General features: G+C 46.6%; 1 protein-coding gene and 1 long non-coding RNA gene across 12 annotated transcripts in view; one reads left to right on the plus strand and one right to left on the minus strand.

Moving 5' to 3' along the window:
* Window positions 1-16,871, plus strand: part of ZNF185 (zinc finger protein 185 with LIM domain) — a 125,113-nt gene that overhangs the window by 106,226 nt on the left and 2,016 nt on the right. For 6 of the 10 annotated variants that reach the window (XM_084640245.1, XM_084640249.1, XM_084640254.1 and 3 more), the window contains 6 exons: window positions 4,764-4,865; window positions 9,635-9,736; window positions 13,251-13,319; window positions 14,854-14,919; window positions 15,392-15,494; window positions 16,283-16,381. In XM_084640245.1, the coding sequence (XP_084496371.1) occupies window positions 4,764-4,865; window positions 9,635-9,736; window positions 13,251-13,319; window positions 14,854-14,919; window positions 15,392-15,494; window positions 16,283-16,381 (541 nt within the window). The remainder of the gene's footprint in view (window positions 1-4,763; window positions 4,866-9,634; window positions 9,737-13,250; window positions 13,320-14,853; window positions 14,920-15,391; window positions 15,495-16,282; window positions 16,382-16,871) is intronic. The other 4 variants (XM_084640250.1, XM_084640253.1, XM_084640246.1 and 1 more) reach the window with 1 other exon arrangement.
* LOC311526818 overlaps window positions 1-16,871 on the minus strand; it is a 37,897-nt gene that overhangs the window by 10,586 nt on the left and 10,440 nt on the right. Inside the window, exon 1 of one of the 2 annotated variants that reach the window (XR_014713166.1) lies at window positions 9,577-9,676. The exons of the other annotated variant lie outside the window; for it this stretch is intronic. This is a non-coding gene — a long non-coding RNA (uncharacterized lncRNA). Of the gene's footprint in view, window positions 1-9,576; window positions 9,677-16,871 lie in introns of those variants that run through there. 2 annotated transcript variants of the gene reach the window in all.

Raw genomic sequence — 16,871 nt, forward strand, 5'->3', positions numbered from 1 at the left:
CGACGACGTAGAGGCATATCTCCTTCCGTTCAAGAGAATGGCCCTGCGGGAGGCCTGGCCCCAAGACCAGTGGGTTAGCATCCATGCTCCTTTTCTGTGTGGGGAGGCCCAGAAGGCATATTTTGACATGACAACAGAAGCAGCTAAAGATTACTCCCAGCTGAAGGCAGAGATCCTGGCAAGGTCTGCTGTGACGACAGCTATAAGGGCCCAGTGGTTCCATGAGTGGAAATACCAGGACAGCAAAGTGCCGAGGTCCTAGCTGTTTGACCTGATCCACCTAGTCCAGAAGTGGCTGTTCCCTGAGACCCATGGCCTGGAGAAAATTGTGGAAATCATAGTTTTGGACAGGTACATGAGACGGACATATAAGGATGGGTCAGTCAAAATGATCCCTCCTCCTATGACGAGCTAGTTGCCCTCGTAGAGAGACACCTAGCGGCCAAAGAACTTTCTTGGACCACCGGGGAAGGAAAGCGCCGGAATAGGAGGCAAGTCTCTACGCCGAGGGCCTGAATTGCCATAGCCCCGGGTAGAACTATGGAGAGGAGGAAGGAGGCTGAAGAGTGACCAGAGATCACGGAGGGACTTGGGGACTTGGGGAGAAAGCCTCGGGGGGTGAGGCCCAACAGCCTGAAAAATAGGGGGCTGCCCCACGCAGGGTACAGATGTTATGCATGTGGAGAAATAGGGCATACAGCTCCCCAATGCCCGAACCTAGAAGAGCCCATGCAATGCTACCTGGGCGATCTAGGAGGACCATGCAACCTAATAAATCTAGTAGGGGTTGCGATGGTCCCCCATGGGTACACTAGATCAGTTAAAATGAATGGCATAGAGACCACCGCGTTAGTGGACTCGAGAAGCGCGGTCATGCTGGTCTCGGGAAAACTAGTCGGGCAAGACCAACTATCCCGGGCCAAACGCACAGGAATATCCCGTGTACATGGGGATGTCAATTACTACCCGACCATCCCGGTAAAAATAGAAGTCCTGGGAAACCCCACTAAGGTGATGGTGGGGGTGGTCCCGAAACTCCCATATCCAGTCCTCATAGGACGAGACTTCCCAGGGTTTGGCAGCCTACTCCCCGGAGAGGAGGCAGAAGAAGGTAATAATCCCAAGAGCAATAGGATGACCTTGATAGTTAGCACCCTCCCGATCTTCCATTAATTTGCCCAGGATTTGTTCTCTCCCCCTGGGAATTCCAGGAAGACTCAGTGGGAAAGGAGGGCAGATAAGAGGAGGGGAACGAGAATGTTGGACCAGAACCAAAAGCCTACACTCGTAGGGGAGAGCGTTGGCCCAACTGATGAGGGGACGATACAGGGGGTCGACGAACCAGCAGCTGGATCCAGTTCCCCAGGGACCCCCCCACACACCCCCAAGGGGGAGACGGAAATAGATCCCCCTGAGTTTGGGCCAGTTGGACCCTCACTGGAGAATTTTGGGCAGGATCAGGCCAATGATCCGATATATAACAATATTCGCAAAGAAGTAGTTGAGGTGAATGGGGTTCCTGTGGAAGGGAGAACCAAGGGTCCAGGGCCATATTATATGATAAAGAGGGATCTGCTATACAGAGTAGTCCGGGTCCAAGAGCAAGTCATGGAACAGCTCTTAATACTGTAGAAGCATCAGAGGGGTGTGCTGGATCTAGCCCACAGCCATCTGTTTGGGAGGCATTTAGGGGTAGATAAAACCCTCGACTGAATTCTACAGAGGTTTTTTTGGCCCAGAATTTATGCAGTGGTGAGCCGGGATGGGAAGAACTGGGACTCCCTGCTGCTGTACCTAATGTTTGCTATAAGGGAGGTTCCTCAGACTTCAACTGGGTTTTCCCCATTCAAGCTGGTTATATGTTCGCCACCCCCGTGGCATCCTGGACATTGCCAAAGAGGGTTAGGAAGAACAGCTGAACCCAGGGAGAAACATCACCAAGCATGTGTTGCAGATGAAAGACAGGATAGCCCAAGTCTCCCCCTTAGTACAGGAACACATGAAGAGGATACAAGGGGCCCAACAGACATACTACAATCGCTGAGCGACGATCCAAAAATTCCAGGTGGGAGATTGGTAATGGTGCTTGTACCCACAGCGGAGAGCAAGCTTCCAGCCAGGTGGCAGGGGCCATACGAGATAATAGAAGCCATTGGAGAGGTTGACTGTAAGGTCCGACAGCCTGGTCACCGGAAGCCAGAACAGATGTATCATATAAACCTGTTGAAACCGTGGCAAGACAAAGAAGCTCATGTGGTTACTCTAGGGTCGCCACTACCTGAAAGCAACCGGCATGGCCAAGTGGGAATATCTCCGGAATTGACCCCTGTCCAATGAACTGAAGTGATCAACATGATCAAAAGCAACCAGGACGTATTCTTGGAAAAGCCAGGCAGGACTACCAAGGTTCATCATCATATCCTCACAGATCCTGGAGTGAAGGTGAATGTCAAGCCATACCGGATCCCGGAGGCAAAAAGAGAAGAGATCAAGACAGAAGCCAGGAAAATGCTGAAGTTAGGAGTCATTGAAGAGTCTCATAGCCAATGGTCCAGTCCAGTTGTCCTAGTACCTAAGCCCGATGGCAGTATGAGGTTCTGCAACGACTTCCAGAAACTGAATGAGGTGTCCCAATTTGATGTGTACAGTATACCCCAGATAGAGGAGCTAATTGACTGATTGGGAAAAGCACGATTTTTGTCCACTCTTGACCTGACCAAGGGTTATTGGCAAATCCCCCTGGACAAAGAGAAGATGGCCTTTTCAACACGAGAGGGACTGTATCAGTACATTGTCCTCCCTTTTGGTTTACATGGGGCTCTCACAACTTTCCAATGTCTCATGGATAAGCTGTTGCAGCCACATGGCAGGTACGCGGCCGCCTATCTCGTCAACGTCATTATACATAGCCCAGACTGGGAGACACACTTGGAGAAGGTGGAAGCAGTCCTGGACACCCCAAGAGGGGCGGGGCTGACTGCAAATCCCTCCAAATGCATGACTGGGATAGCAGAAGCCAAATACCTCGGGTATATCATCAGGAGGGGCATGGTGAAGCCCCAGCTGAATAAGTTAGAGGCAATACAAAATTGGCCCTGACCAGACTGGAAGAAACAGGTCAGAGCATTCCCAGGACTAGTTGGTTACTATAGGCATTTCATCCCCCATTTTGCTACTGGGCATGCCCGTTAACAGACCTAACAAAAGCCCGTGGCCCAGACATAGTAAGATGGACCAGTGCGGCTGAGGCTTTTGCAGATCTGCAGACCACCCTCTGCACCTACCAGAGAAGGAGTTTATCTTACAAACCGATACCTCTGAGGTTGGGTTGGGAGCAGTTCTTTTGCAAATGGTTGGAGAAGAACAACACCCAGTTCTGTTCATCAGTAGGAAACTCCTGCCCAGAGAACGAAAATATGCCGTAGTAGAGAAGGAATGCCTGGCGGTAAAGTGGGCCATGGAAAGCCTAGGCTACTACCTACTTGGACGGAGGTTTACCCTTGTCACTGACCATGCCTCTCTGAAGTGGATGCACCAAAACAAAGAAAGAAACGCAAGAGTAACAAGTTTCAGAGTAGCAGCCGTGTTAGTCTGTATTCACAAAAAGAAAAGGAGTACTTGTGGCACCTTAGAGACTAACCAATTTATTTGAGCACAAGCTTTCATGAGCTACAGCTCACTTCATCGGATGCATAAAGTGGAAAATGCAGTGAGGATGTACATCTACCAATGTGATATATGCCATCATGTGCAAGCAATGTCCCTCTGCCATGTACATTGGTCAAACTGGACAGTCTCTACGTAAAAGAATAAATGGACACAAATCAGATGTCAAGAATTATAACATTCATAAACCAGTCGGAGAACATTTCAATCTCTCTGGTCACGCGATTACAGATATGAAAGTTGCGATATTACAACAGAAAAACTTCAAAACCAGACTCCAGCGAGAGACTGCTGAATTGGAATTCATTTGCAAATTGGATACAATTAACTTAGGCTTGAATAGAGACTGGGAGTGGTTAAGTCATTATGCAAGGTAACCTATTTCCCCTTGTTTTTCCTACCCCCCTCCCCACTGTTCCTCAGACGTTCTTGTAAAACCCTGGATTTGTGCTGGAAATGGCCCACCTTGATTATCATACACATTGTAAGGAGAGTGATCGCTTTAGATAAGCTATTACCAGCAGGAAAGAGGGGTGGGGGGAGAGAAAACCTTTTGAAGTGATAAACACCCATTTTTTCATGGTCTGTGTGTATAAAACATCCTCACTGCATTTTCCACTTTATGCATCCGATGAAGTGAGCTGTAGCTCATGAAAGCTTATGCTCAAATAAATTGGTTAGTCTCTAAGGTGCCACAAATACTCCTTTTCTTTTTAAGAGTAACAAGGTGGTTCCTGTCGCTACAACCTTTCCATTTCAGAGTAAAACATAGATTCAGAATCAAGCATGGCAATGCTGTTGGCCTCTCGAGGGTGCACTGTTTGCCGACCCAAGTAGCCCAACCATGTAGGGAGGAAAAACAAGCCCAAAACACTGGCTGAGAGAAGGACAGACTGCCCCTGTGCAGCCAAGCCCATCTCACCAAGGCTAAAAACAGTGCAGGCTGGTGAGACCGAGAAGATGCCTTGCCACAGCAGCTACTTACCACTCTTTACGTAGTCTGGTTTGACCCCTCTTTCTCAGTGTACTGAGCTGACCCCTGACTGGTTCAGATACAAGTGCTGAAGGCATTCATAGGCATTTTCCTCCTTTACCAGGATTGCTCCAGATTACAAAGAGAGAACTTTGAGTAGCAGAGAGATGAGTCAGGAGAGTCCGCGAGCCAGGAGGCACAAGGAGCCTGACCTAAACTCAGCAAAGTAAGGAGTCGGTGGGATCAACCACTTGCTTGTTATCTTGGATCTTGGCTTTTCATCCCTGTTGTTTCCATGAATTGATACATACCCTCGATGAAATCCTGACCCCACCAGTGTCAATAGCAAAATTCCCTCTGTATGATTGTATACATCTATTAATAATGACAAGAGAACTAGGATTTCACTTCCTGAATGTGCTTGATCATGTTTAATTCCTTGGAACCGGGTTGATCAGAGCATCACTAATAGCACTACTGAATTTTGCATCCACGTACTGTGTTGGGAAGTTCAGCTCTAGGATTGTGGGAGTAAATGTAGACTATGACTCTTTATGGGTTAATTGTTGCAAAATTAAGCATAGCAAATAAATTCATTCTCTGGGGGACTTTACAGGCTGCAGTGACTCTAATATTTAACAGGTCCAACTCCCACTCTAGACAGAGTACTTTCAGCATGATAGAGACCTGTCATGTGATGCCTTCATATCTGAACTGCCAGCAATACAACATCAGCATGTCACAGCTCAGTCAGAGGATCCCATCATATCTGGACAACCAAGTTTACAACACCAGAAGGAAAGGGAGTTAGGAATGGTCATGGAAAGACCTTGGAGATACCTAGAGTAAGCTGCTGTGTGGCTAGGGGTCTGAAAGCAAAGTTGAGTCTTATGCCCAGGCCCAGGCATCCTGTAGACTGTGGTCTGTAATTGGAGAACAAGCTATGGGAGCCTGTTTTGTACCGATTGGCAGCAGTAACATGTGGAGTAGTGTTACCAGACATCACAGAATGCAGCAAGGTTCAGACATTGGACTGGGACTTGGGAGATGTGGGCTCATTTAGTTGCCGAAGTAGCTCTATTGGATGAGTGTTACACTGAAGGTTGAAAGGTCTCTGGTTCAATCCCTAGCTTTAGCATGCTGGGGTGTTTTCTGGGAGTGAAGCTGTGCCCGTAGCCAACAAGAGTCTCTGATTTCCAGCTCCTCAGCAAAAGAAGAGAGTGTGAGGTTCTGCATCGAGGTGGCCAGCCTGACCTTTTTTTCATCTTGGCAGGGAGTTAGACTAGATGACCCTTGCAGTCCCTTCTAACCCTGTGATTCATGACTTTATCTCATTGCGTTTCTGTGTCCTTGGGCAAATCATCTCATCTCTCTGTGCCTCAGCTCCTGATCTATAAAATGGGCATAAAAATACTTCATTTCTCCAACGGAGTTCAAGACAGGTCAATTTCCAGGCAGCTATGCAAGAGATGCCTCAAGATAGTAATCAAGTATTAGTGTTAGCTCTTGCAGGAACTGGTTACATGGCCTTCGAACCTCAAATCATAGAATCATAGAATATCAGGGTTGGAAGCGACCTCAGGAGGTCATCTAGTCCAACCCCCTGCTCAAAGCAGGACCGATCCCCAATTAAATCATCCCAGCCAGGGCTTTGTCAAGCCTGACCTTAAAAATATCTAAGGGAGGAGATTCCACCACCTCCCTAGGTAAAGTCAAGGAACAAGTCCCCAGAAGCTAAAGTCAAGGAACAACACGTCCACTGCTTTCTTTTGGCCCAATCCTCCAATTTGTCTAGGTCCCTCTGTATCCTATCCCTACCCTCCAGTATATCTACCTCTCCTCCCAGTTTAGTGTCATCTGCAAACTTGCTGAGGGTGCAATCCACACCATCCTCCAGATTATTTATGAAGATATTGAACAAAACCGGCCCCAGGACCGACCCTTGGGGCACTCCACTTGATACCAGCTGCCAACTAGATATGGAGCCATTGATCACTACCCGTTGAGCCCGACAATCTAGCCAGCTTTCTATCCACCTTATAATCCATTCATCCAGCCCATACTTCTTTAACTTGCTGGCAAGAATACTGTGGAAGACTGTGTCAAAAGCTAAAGTCAAGGAACAACACGTCCACTGCTTTCCCCTCATCCACAGAACCAGTTATCTCATCATAGAAGGCAATTAGATTAGTCAGGCATGACTTGCCCTTGGTGAATCCATGCTGACTGTTCCTGGTCACTTTCCTCTCCTCTAAATGCTTCAGGATTGATTCCTTGAGGGCCTGCTCCATGATTTTTCCAGGGACTGAGGTCAGGCTGACTGGCCTGTAGTTCCCAGGATCCTCCTTCTTCCCTTTTTTAAAAATGGGCACTACATTAGCCTTTTTCCAGTCATCCGGGACTTCCCCCAATCGCCATGAGTGATTGCTTGAATGATTTGCTGCATTGCAGAACTTGGGTGTGTGAAGCAGGGAAGGGCAGAAAAGGAGCTAAAATATCTCCACTGAGCCAAAATATTTGGAATTGACTGACACCTGAATTGCTACATGTCATGTCCAGGAGCTGTTATTGGGCTTTCTTGCTTCCGTAACAGATCTGTCCCAGGTTATGAAGGGAGAAGTAGCCCAGGGACATCAGATATGAGAGCCAGAGGGCACAATGAATTCGACTCCAATATGGGGAAGTAAGGAGCCAGCAGGATGAAACCCTTATTTGTGAGGCCAAATAGTGTGCTATCACTTGGTTCATTCAATATCTTGAGCATAGTGGGCCTGTTCCTATTGAACCCCTGGCAGAAGTCATGGCCAGGGCATTGCCGTTAGCTGGATTATGTTTTAAATCAGTGTGTTTTGAGGATTTCAATTTCAGTGTTGGGGGGATGGGGATGAGGAAGTATAATGAGTATTCAGAATGTTTGTGGATTCTTCATCACACATTAACGTTCATTCTCTGAGGCTGTATTGATTCTTTATAACAGTGTAGGTACACCCTGTCATGGGGTGTCAGGTACCATCTGGTCCAAAGAAAGGGAAAGGATGTACCACAGCCAGTTAGGTCCTATGCTGGTGATCCTGACTATAATACAAGGTATCCTAGTGGCTGGAGTCAATGAAGGTACTCTTCCTCATGGGGCTATGTGGCCCTATGGCCAGAGTCAATGGAATAGCCCATCTCTGTGGGGTTGTGTGGCCTATTGGCAGGAGTCAATAAAGCTGCCCATGTCCGTGGGCCTGTGTTGGCCTGTTGGGGAAGTGGGGTGCCATCTAGGGGTGTGTGGCACCCGGGATGGGGACTCAGGCCCTCCCTGCTTCTCCGAGTCCCAACCCAGGGTCGCTCGCCACTGAGTCAGCGGGGATCCCCCCGAAACACACTGACCTGTTCCCTGGTTCTCCAACCAGAGCAATGTCTAAGTCCCCTGGGCTGTTTCCTACCCTGTCTTCCTTGGTGTTGGTTCACTGTTCCCCTGGGCCTCTGGGGTCCTTGGCCAATGCAGCTGCTGTTGGCTCGGTCCCTTCTCTGGGTTCTGCAGGCAGCCTGGAATCTGTCTGGGGCTTGGTGCATCTTGGATCTGTAGTTGGGGCATGTAGCAGCTCCAGAGACAGAGCCTGCAATCTGTATCCTTTCCCTTCAGCAGCCTGCTGAAGCAGAGGGGCGTGTCCTCCTCGGCCTGCAATGCACAGTTAATCTCTGTGTGCCAGTGCAGGGGAGGTACACCCTGTCACAAACAAGTACTACTTCCATTCTAGAGACAATATTGTAACTATGTCACAGGGAAGTCACAGCATGCATGGAGTATAACACCAGAAAGTAAAGGGATGGGGCTGGTGATGGCCATGGGAAAAGCCTGCAGTCAGCGGCTTTGGGATGGGAGCCAGGAAGCAGAGTTGAGATCTTTAACCTCCAGTTCAAGGCAGAGAGATGTCATGAAGGTGATGTGATCGCTAATTCTCTGGAAAATGATTGCAGTTACAAGAACCTCTTGTACCCACTGAGATGCACAGGACTGTCTTTAATTTGGATTAGTTGTTCCCAGCAGATGCTACACAGGATGGGTCTGTGGTATGTCCTCATCTACACAAGATTCTTTGCCATTCCATTTGTGGACTTCCCATATGCAGTGCAAACCCCACTGTACCCTAGCTCCAGAAAGCCAGTGAGCAGTCAGATTGGCTCCAGAAATGCCACTGGACTGTTGAAGATGGCAGTTCATATATTGGGTGGATTTTTCTACAGTACTTTACAGCATTTAAGCCCATACAAGCACAGCATGACACTCTGTAGGGTGCATGACCTGCAGGCTGTGAGTATTGGGTCTGTAGTTTACACCCAGAAGGGACTTCATATTGGTATGAACATCAGGCATGGAATTCCTAGATATCCTGGAGCCACAAGGTTTTACTCTAGGCAGGATGAACTCTGTCCTTTATCCTTCTAAGGCAGATTAGTTATGTTTCATTCAGGTTGCTAGGCATGGCTATTTCTGGTGACATCTTAAAAACCATAGTACACTCTACTCTCTATGGGCACTTATGGTCTCATTGCATTTTTTTTCTAAAGCTAAAAGTTTGTGCCAAGGACCTGGCCAGGTAGTTTCTCTCCCTCTCCTGTTGTACAGTGTTGTGTGCTGGTTGTCCACTTGGCCATGGCTCTCCCATCACAGAGATAGCTAGATGATTCTATATGACACTTTGGTCTTTTGAAGTTCTTAGTTGACCCTCCCTTCACTGTGCTGCCCCAGGATTAATCACCTGAGAAGCTACTCCTCTCTCTAAGATGTTGTGTGTGTCAGGTGTGGGAAGGGACAGGAGCCTGTGTTACCTGTGACAAAATATAAATCAGGATGCTATTTCATGCAACTGAGGGACTTAATATTGTCCCACACCTTTGAAACAATGTCATTGTGTTCTTGCTTTTCCATTCTCTCCTAGCACACAGACCTGACACCTGTTGCAATTCAGGTTCCATGTGTTTGTAGCCTTTTCCCTCTCTTGGCAGGCTTCCCTCAGCTTCAAGTGAGAGGATCTCCATGTCTACTGCCAGCTTTCAGTACCACAGCCCATCAGCCATGGGACACAAGTCCAACCCCAGCGCTGCAAGGTAAAGAGTGGAGAAGACTTAACCTGTGTTTGTTATCCTGAGCACTTCTCTTCTCATGCACAGATCCTCACAGAGAGCCAAATTCTGTCCTTGATGCATGTGAATGGCTCCTATTGCAGTGAAATGGGAGCCCTGTAAGCATACACTGTGCTTAGATACTGTGGTGATAGCCACCTTAGAGATAGAAGATAAAGCTAGAATTTGGCCCACTGAGTAGACTTCACCTGTTCTGTTTCATAGAATCATAGAATATCAGGGTTGGAAGGGACCCCAGAAGGTCATCTAGTCCAACCCCCTGCTCAAAGCAGGACCAATTCCCAGTTAAATCATCCCAGCCAGGGCTTTGTCAAGCCTGACCTTAAAAACCTCTAAGGAAGGAGATTCTACCACCTCCCTAGGTAACGCATTCCAGTGTTTCACCACCCTGTTAGTGAAAAAGTTTTTCCTAATATCCAATCTAAACCTCCCCCACTGCAACTTGAGACCATTACTCCTCGTTCTGTCATCTGCTACCATTGAGAACAGTCTAGAGCCATCCTCTTTGGAACCCCCTTTCAGGTAGTTGAAAGCAGCTATCAAATCCCCCCTCATTCTTCTCTTCTGCAGGCTAAACAATCCCAGCTCCCTCAGCCTCTCCTCATAACTCATGTGTTCCAGTCCCCTAATCATTTTTGTTGCCCTTCGCTGGACTCTCTCCAATTTATCCACATCCTTCTTGAAGTGTGGGGCCCAAAACTGGACACAGTACTCCAGATGAGGCCTCACCAATGTCGAATAGAGGGGAACGATCACGTCCCTCGATCTGCTCGCTATGCCCCTACGTATACATCCCAAAATGCCATTGGCCTTCTTGGCAACAAGGGCACACTGCTGACTCATATCCAGCTTCTCGTCCACTGTCACCCCTAGGTCCTTTTCCACAGAACTGCTGCCTAGCCGTTCGGTCCCTAGTCTGTAGCTGTGCATTGGGTTCTTCCGTCCTAAGTGCAGGACCCTGCACTTATCCTTATTGAACCTCATCAGATTTCTTTTGGCCCAATCCTCCAATTTGTCTAGGTCCTTCTGTATCCTATCCCTCCCCTCCAGCGTATCTACCACTCCTCCCAGTTTAGTATCATCCGCAAATTTGCTGAGGGTGCAATCCACACCATCCTCCAGATTATTTATGAAGATATTGAACAAAACCGGCCCCAGGACCGACCCTTGGGGCACTCCACTTGATACCAGCTGCCAACTAGATATGGAGCCATTGATCACTACCCGTTGAGCCCGACAATCTAGCCAGCTTTCTATCCACCTTATAATCCATTCATCCAGCCCATACTTCTTTAACTTGCTGGCAAGAATACTGTGGAAGACTGTGTCAAAAGCTAAAGTCAAGGAACAACACGTCCACTGCTTTCCCCTCATCCACAGAACCAGTTATCTCATCATAAAAGGCGATTAGATTAGTCAGGCATGACCTTCCCTTGGTGAATCCATGCTGGCTGTTCCTGATCACTTTCCTCTCATGCAAGTGCTTCAGGATTGATTCTTTGAGGACCTGCTCCATGATTTTTCCAGGGACTGAGGTCAGGCTGACTGGCCTGTAGTTCCCAGGATCCTCCTTCTTCCCTTTTTTAAAGATTGGCACTACATTAGCCTTTTTCCAGTCATCCGGGACTTCCCCGGTTCGCCACGAGTTTTCAAAGATAATGGCCAATGGCTCTGCAATCACAGCCGCCAATTCCTTCAGCACTCTCGGATGTAACTCGTCCGGCCCCATGGACTTGTGCACGTCCAGCTTTTCTAAATAGTCCCTAACCACCTCTATCTCCACAGAGGGCTGGCCATCTCTTCCCCATTTTGTGATGTGCAGCGCAGCAGTCTGGGAGCTGACCTTGTTAGTGAAAACAGAGGCAAAAAAAGCATTGAGTACATTAGCTTTTTCCACATCCTCTGTCACTAGGTTGCCTCCCTCATTCAGTAAGGGGCCCACACATTCCTTGGCTTTCTTCTTGTTGCCAACATACCTGAAGAAACCCTTCTTGTTACTCTTAACATCTCTTGCTAGCTGCAGCTCCAGGTGCGATTTGGCCCTCCTGATATCATTCCTACATGCCCGAGCAATATTTTTATACTCTTCCCTGGTCATATGTCCAACCTTCCACTTCTTGTAAGCTTCTTTTTTATGTTTAAGATCCGCTAGGATTTCACCATTAAGCCAAGCTGGTCGCCTGCCATATTTACTATTCTTTCGACTCATCGGGATGGTTTGTCCCTGTAACCTCAACAGGGATTCCTTGAAATACAGCCAGCTCTCCTGGACTCCTTTCCCCTTCAAGTTAGTCCCCCAGGGGATCCTGGCCATCCGTTCCCTGTTTCATGTGGCTGATAAATACTTTATGAGCTCTGAAATATGGAATGACCTAATGAAGTGATGCAACTTGCAAACCTTCCTGCCCTGCTCACTGAGCCCCAGATTGGAAAGCTCTGATTCCATTTGGGTCACAGGCCAGTCTATCAAGCTGGACTCACTTTTGAGGAGGGGTGATTCTGTAAAGGCATAGCATCCTGTAGGCAAGGCCAAAATACAGCCACAGAGGCCAATGTAGCATATAGGCACCTGTAGCTTTATTATAGAAGGTTGGCCTGCAGGACCACAGTGCCCTAGTCGGATAAACTTGGCCAAGCCAGGGTATTGCATGCTGGCACTTGTAGTCTCCACAGGTTGCACCTTAAAGCTGAAATCGGTCCATTTAATGCAAATTATCTGCAGCTTTCAAGCTCCTGCTAAGATGCCAATGTGGGCGTCTGTTGGCTAGTGTTGAAGTGCCCCTGGCATAGTGCCACACGTTTATGACAACTATCACTATGCAAGCAGAGAGTGCTCATCTGAGATGCCGGTTCTGGAAGAGTCTATGCAAAAGGAAAAGGCTCTGTTTTTCTTTCCTTAGCTGGAACACAGCTTAATTTGATCACATAAAAAGAAAGGATTAGTCGTAGCCCAAAGGCAGCCATGAAAATGAACCATGGAGAAAGATGGGTTGCTTGAACTCGGCCTCTAATTAGCTCATTCTCACAGGCTCTGGCAGGAATGATGTCTTGTGTAGGATCTGTGACAGAGGTACAGACACACAGGGGGCAGGTCACTTTGAAGAGAGCATACAAAGTGTGGGGATGGACAAATGCAAGGAGGTTCAGTTTCCTGATCTGCAAGAAAAACAACACAAAGGATAACCATCAATTAGAAATGACAATAATTCGAAATATCACTAAAGTAGTAGGTTTTTAATGTTAAAGGATAGAGAGAGCAAGAGATAGCTAATGACTATTAAGTCCTGAGATTGTTGGAAATGGCCAAACTGAATGTAAATTGAGATTTAGTGATAATCCAATAGCACCTACATCCCACCTTCCTCCTTGCCATGCACACGCATGTGCACACGCACACGCACGTTGTCTCTCTCACACTTCCATTCGTTCCTGACTCCTCTGATTGAATGTTTCTGTTACTGTCTCCATCCTTTTCTAGCAAAGGGATCCTCTTTGTGAAGGAGTACGTGAACAGCCGTGAGTTATCTCCCACTCCACACTACAGCAGGTATGAGCAGTCCATGACTCACTCCACAGTGGAGATGCAGAACTCCATCTGTTGGGTTAGGGCAGTGAAACAGTCACACTGAAATTCCAAAATCTCAGTGTTTGATGCTGTTGGGCTTCATTGCATATTTGCAAAAGTGGTTGGATTTGGTGCAAAAACAGATTTGTAGTGTGTTTTCTGTCAAAAATAGGACCATTTTTTATTGAAAATTATCTATTTTCAAGCAAAAACTCACAATGTGTTTTAAATTTTGTTTAAAGTCAGTGAAGTTATTCCAGATTCTCACCAGTATAACTGAGAGCAGTATTTGGCTCTCTTTGCTTTCTATTTATGCTCACCTGGTAAACATTAACATCCTGTTAAAATGCATGCTTGTTGTATTTTTATCCTCACGCAGTACAGCACTAGAGTTTATAACCTGCTGGCCACAGCAGTGTAACCATTGTCAGCTTCTAGCTATTCTGGTCTCAAAAGCAGACCTCAGTGACTTAGAGATGTGCTTTTATATTTGGAATATCAGCATTCGCTCGGGTACCCATAGTGTTTCTAACACAAATGTCTTTAAGAAAGTAAACAAACATGAAGCTCACTGGGGCAGGGATTGTGATTTTTATTTGTCTATGGAGTGCCTACCACATTGGGTAGGTATTGGGAGTTATACTATAATCAATATTAATGATATCCTAAAATGTTAATAGGCTACCTTGTGTGAAATTATGGCCCCACTGCAATCAATGGAAGTTTTTTCAGACTTCAGTGGAGCCAGAATTTCACCCCAGTCTGTCCAGTGGCCAATGAGTTAGTGGTCTTAGGATATGTGGTCTCAGGATATGTCTAGCTTGTACACAACAAAAGCTGTGCACAAGCTAGCCTGTTTGAACTAAGCTGAATCCAATTAGTGTGGGTAACAATAGCAGTGAAGGCAGCACAACTTGGGCTTCAGACTGCGTAGTATGGGCTTGGCATAGATGCTAGCGCTTGCCCATTCTGAAGCCCGCACTACACTCTCTTCAGTTATCCTCCTAGTTGGATTCAAGCTAGCTGGGTAAGCCAGCCTGTACACAGCTTTTCCTGTATACATACCCTCCGCACAGTTTACAAAACCATATACCTTGGTTAGCACCCTCGTTAGCATACTTAGCAGAAAGGCCAGGCACTAGGTGGGCCACAGAGCCTAAATTACTCTGTCTCATCATCAGAGTGGTCCCTCTGGGTTGAGAGTGAGGCACATTGGCGCCAGAGCAGGGAAAGCTTCTGCTCTGCTGCCCCTCATGCAGTACATGCCCGTATGGGAAAGTTCAGTCTGCAGTGATGACACTTTGCTGCCTTTCACCAGCACAGCACTCACTTTTAAGAAAATGTCTGTTGATATTTAATTGACAAGGGACAACCCTCTTGTCAGTGACAAGGCAGCTGGGAAGTTGCTCAGCAGCACTGTGACCCAATTAGAATTTCTGGATGCTCTGCACTGATGATTGATGTTTCCGCTCCTACATGTGACTGTCAAGTAATGATCTCTCTCTTTCTTCTCCAGTGACAGCCTGATTGATTTGTCTGACATAGAGAGAGCAAGCTACCTGCACAGCAGTGCCTTCCAGAGGTAGGAAAATTCATTGCAGTGGAGTGATTTCAAGGGGATGTTATAAAGAAACATTCTTTGAGGCTTTACTGTATATGGTCTTTTATATCATATTTAGGTGTTCAGTAAAATAATGTCCTTTTCTTTGCCTTCCTTGTAAGGAAGGTTAGAACCGTCCAAGGAGAATAAAGAGCATCAGCCACAGAGTTACTGGGGATGGTATTAAAACAGTGCTTCCTGCTGCCATGCTGCTTTGGGGTAACAACAGAGGAATCTTTTCCCTTGAACTCTGGCAATCCTGCTACACCACAGATGTGTCTGTATTGGCTCTTGGCACAGCCAAGACATATGGATGGATGTCCACTTTCGTATTGCATGGTAGTGCTGATTAACACCTAAGATTGCCTTTGCTCCTAGTCAGGGACAGGAACTGTTTGTGTTATTGAGGTGTGGTGATGTTGTGATTCGAGTCCTTTCCTCTCCAACCCCACAGGTCATGTGAAGGTGTCTGCACTTACTGTGGCCGTGAGATCCGAGACTGCCCTAAGATAATGATAGAACATCTCAATGTTTACTGCCATGAATACTGCTTTAGGGTAAGGGACATTATTACTAAAGGTCATTCTCTACTTGTTAGTATGTAATGGAACTGGAGGGGACTCATGGCTGGGAAAGTGATCATAAGGCAATATTTGTTCAAACTTTCAGATTAAAAGCAGATTAAAAGAGATCTGGGTCCATCTTGGAGTAGGAAGTCATTTAGCCACAAATTTTGAAAGTGCCCACAAAAATTATCTTGGGCCACTGTATAAACTAATTATTGAGCTAGAAGATCTCATTGTTGATTGAACTGATTTTATAATCCAATGAAATTAAATAGCAAATTGATTGTCAGGCATTGGATGGCTCAGAGGGTTTGTAATAGTAGATCACTATTTCATATCCAATAGTGACTGAAACTTGTTGCTATCTGGTAGGTATCTGCTATCTGAATTTAGTTGGTGGCCTTAATTCACAGTTGACTATTGTCTGCATTAAAACGTCGACCACACAATTAGCATCCCAATCAGAGAGGCCAAGTTTGGGATGTGTTATGGAGACTGACATTCCCTCTCTTACTGAAGTTGATGTACATTCCTCAAGGTTGATGTACATTGAGGTGGTGAGGTGTATATGGGGAGCTTGCTGTGATATGGCTTGTGCTGTACCTGTTCTTTACAGAAGCAGAGGTTTTTAGACCTCAGGGCCATTAATCCAGCACCTTTCACCAGCTTTAAGTTCACTTAAAAAATACAGAGATTGCCACTCATTTCTCAATCCTCTTCATATATATGCTTCTAAATAGGGCTCTGGTAACCATCCAACCCCGTTTTTGTTTCCACAGTGTGGGATTTGCCATAAGGCAATGGGAGACCTCCTGGATAAAATATTCATTCATCGTGACATTGTCCACTGTGACCAGTGCTATGAGAAGCTCTTCTAGGTGAGTGCCACTTTTTCCAGGGTTAGCATGACTGGATGGACACTAGCTCATGGAGAGCATAAAGAATGATGAACACTAACACTGGCAGTTATTGGGTGGCCAACAATTCTGTGCATCTCTTCTACACAAAAATCTTCCTGTGTACCCACAATGGAAGGCACTAAGCCCAAACCATTACGTTGTTACTCCGAGTCCCTGATCTACAGAAATGTATTGCTAATCCAGAGGAGCATTTCCTGGGTACACTCTCTAGTAATGAAGAAATCTTGATCTCAGTTGGTCAAATCAAGCAGAAACCTGGCTTGATTAGTGAATGAAGTAGCAGTTACACATGGGTAGTATCTTCTTCAGTATCAGCTGGATACAACATTTCTCCTCATTTCCTGTACTACCCTGAGGTGTAGTGTTACTGTGCACTGTTAAACAGTTGCCACATTCCAGCCTAGACGTGGCAGCACTGCAGTAGTGGGTGAAGTGATTCCTGTTTCTG

Source organism: Lepidochelys olivacea, assembly GCF_965140295.1.
Source record: "Lepidochelys olivacea isolate rLepOli2 genome assembly, chromosome: 9".
Taxonomy (NCBI): Eukaryota; Metazoa; Chordata; order Testudines; family Cheloniidae; genus Lepidochelys; species Lepidochelys olivacea.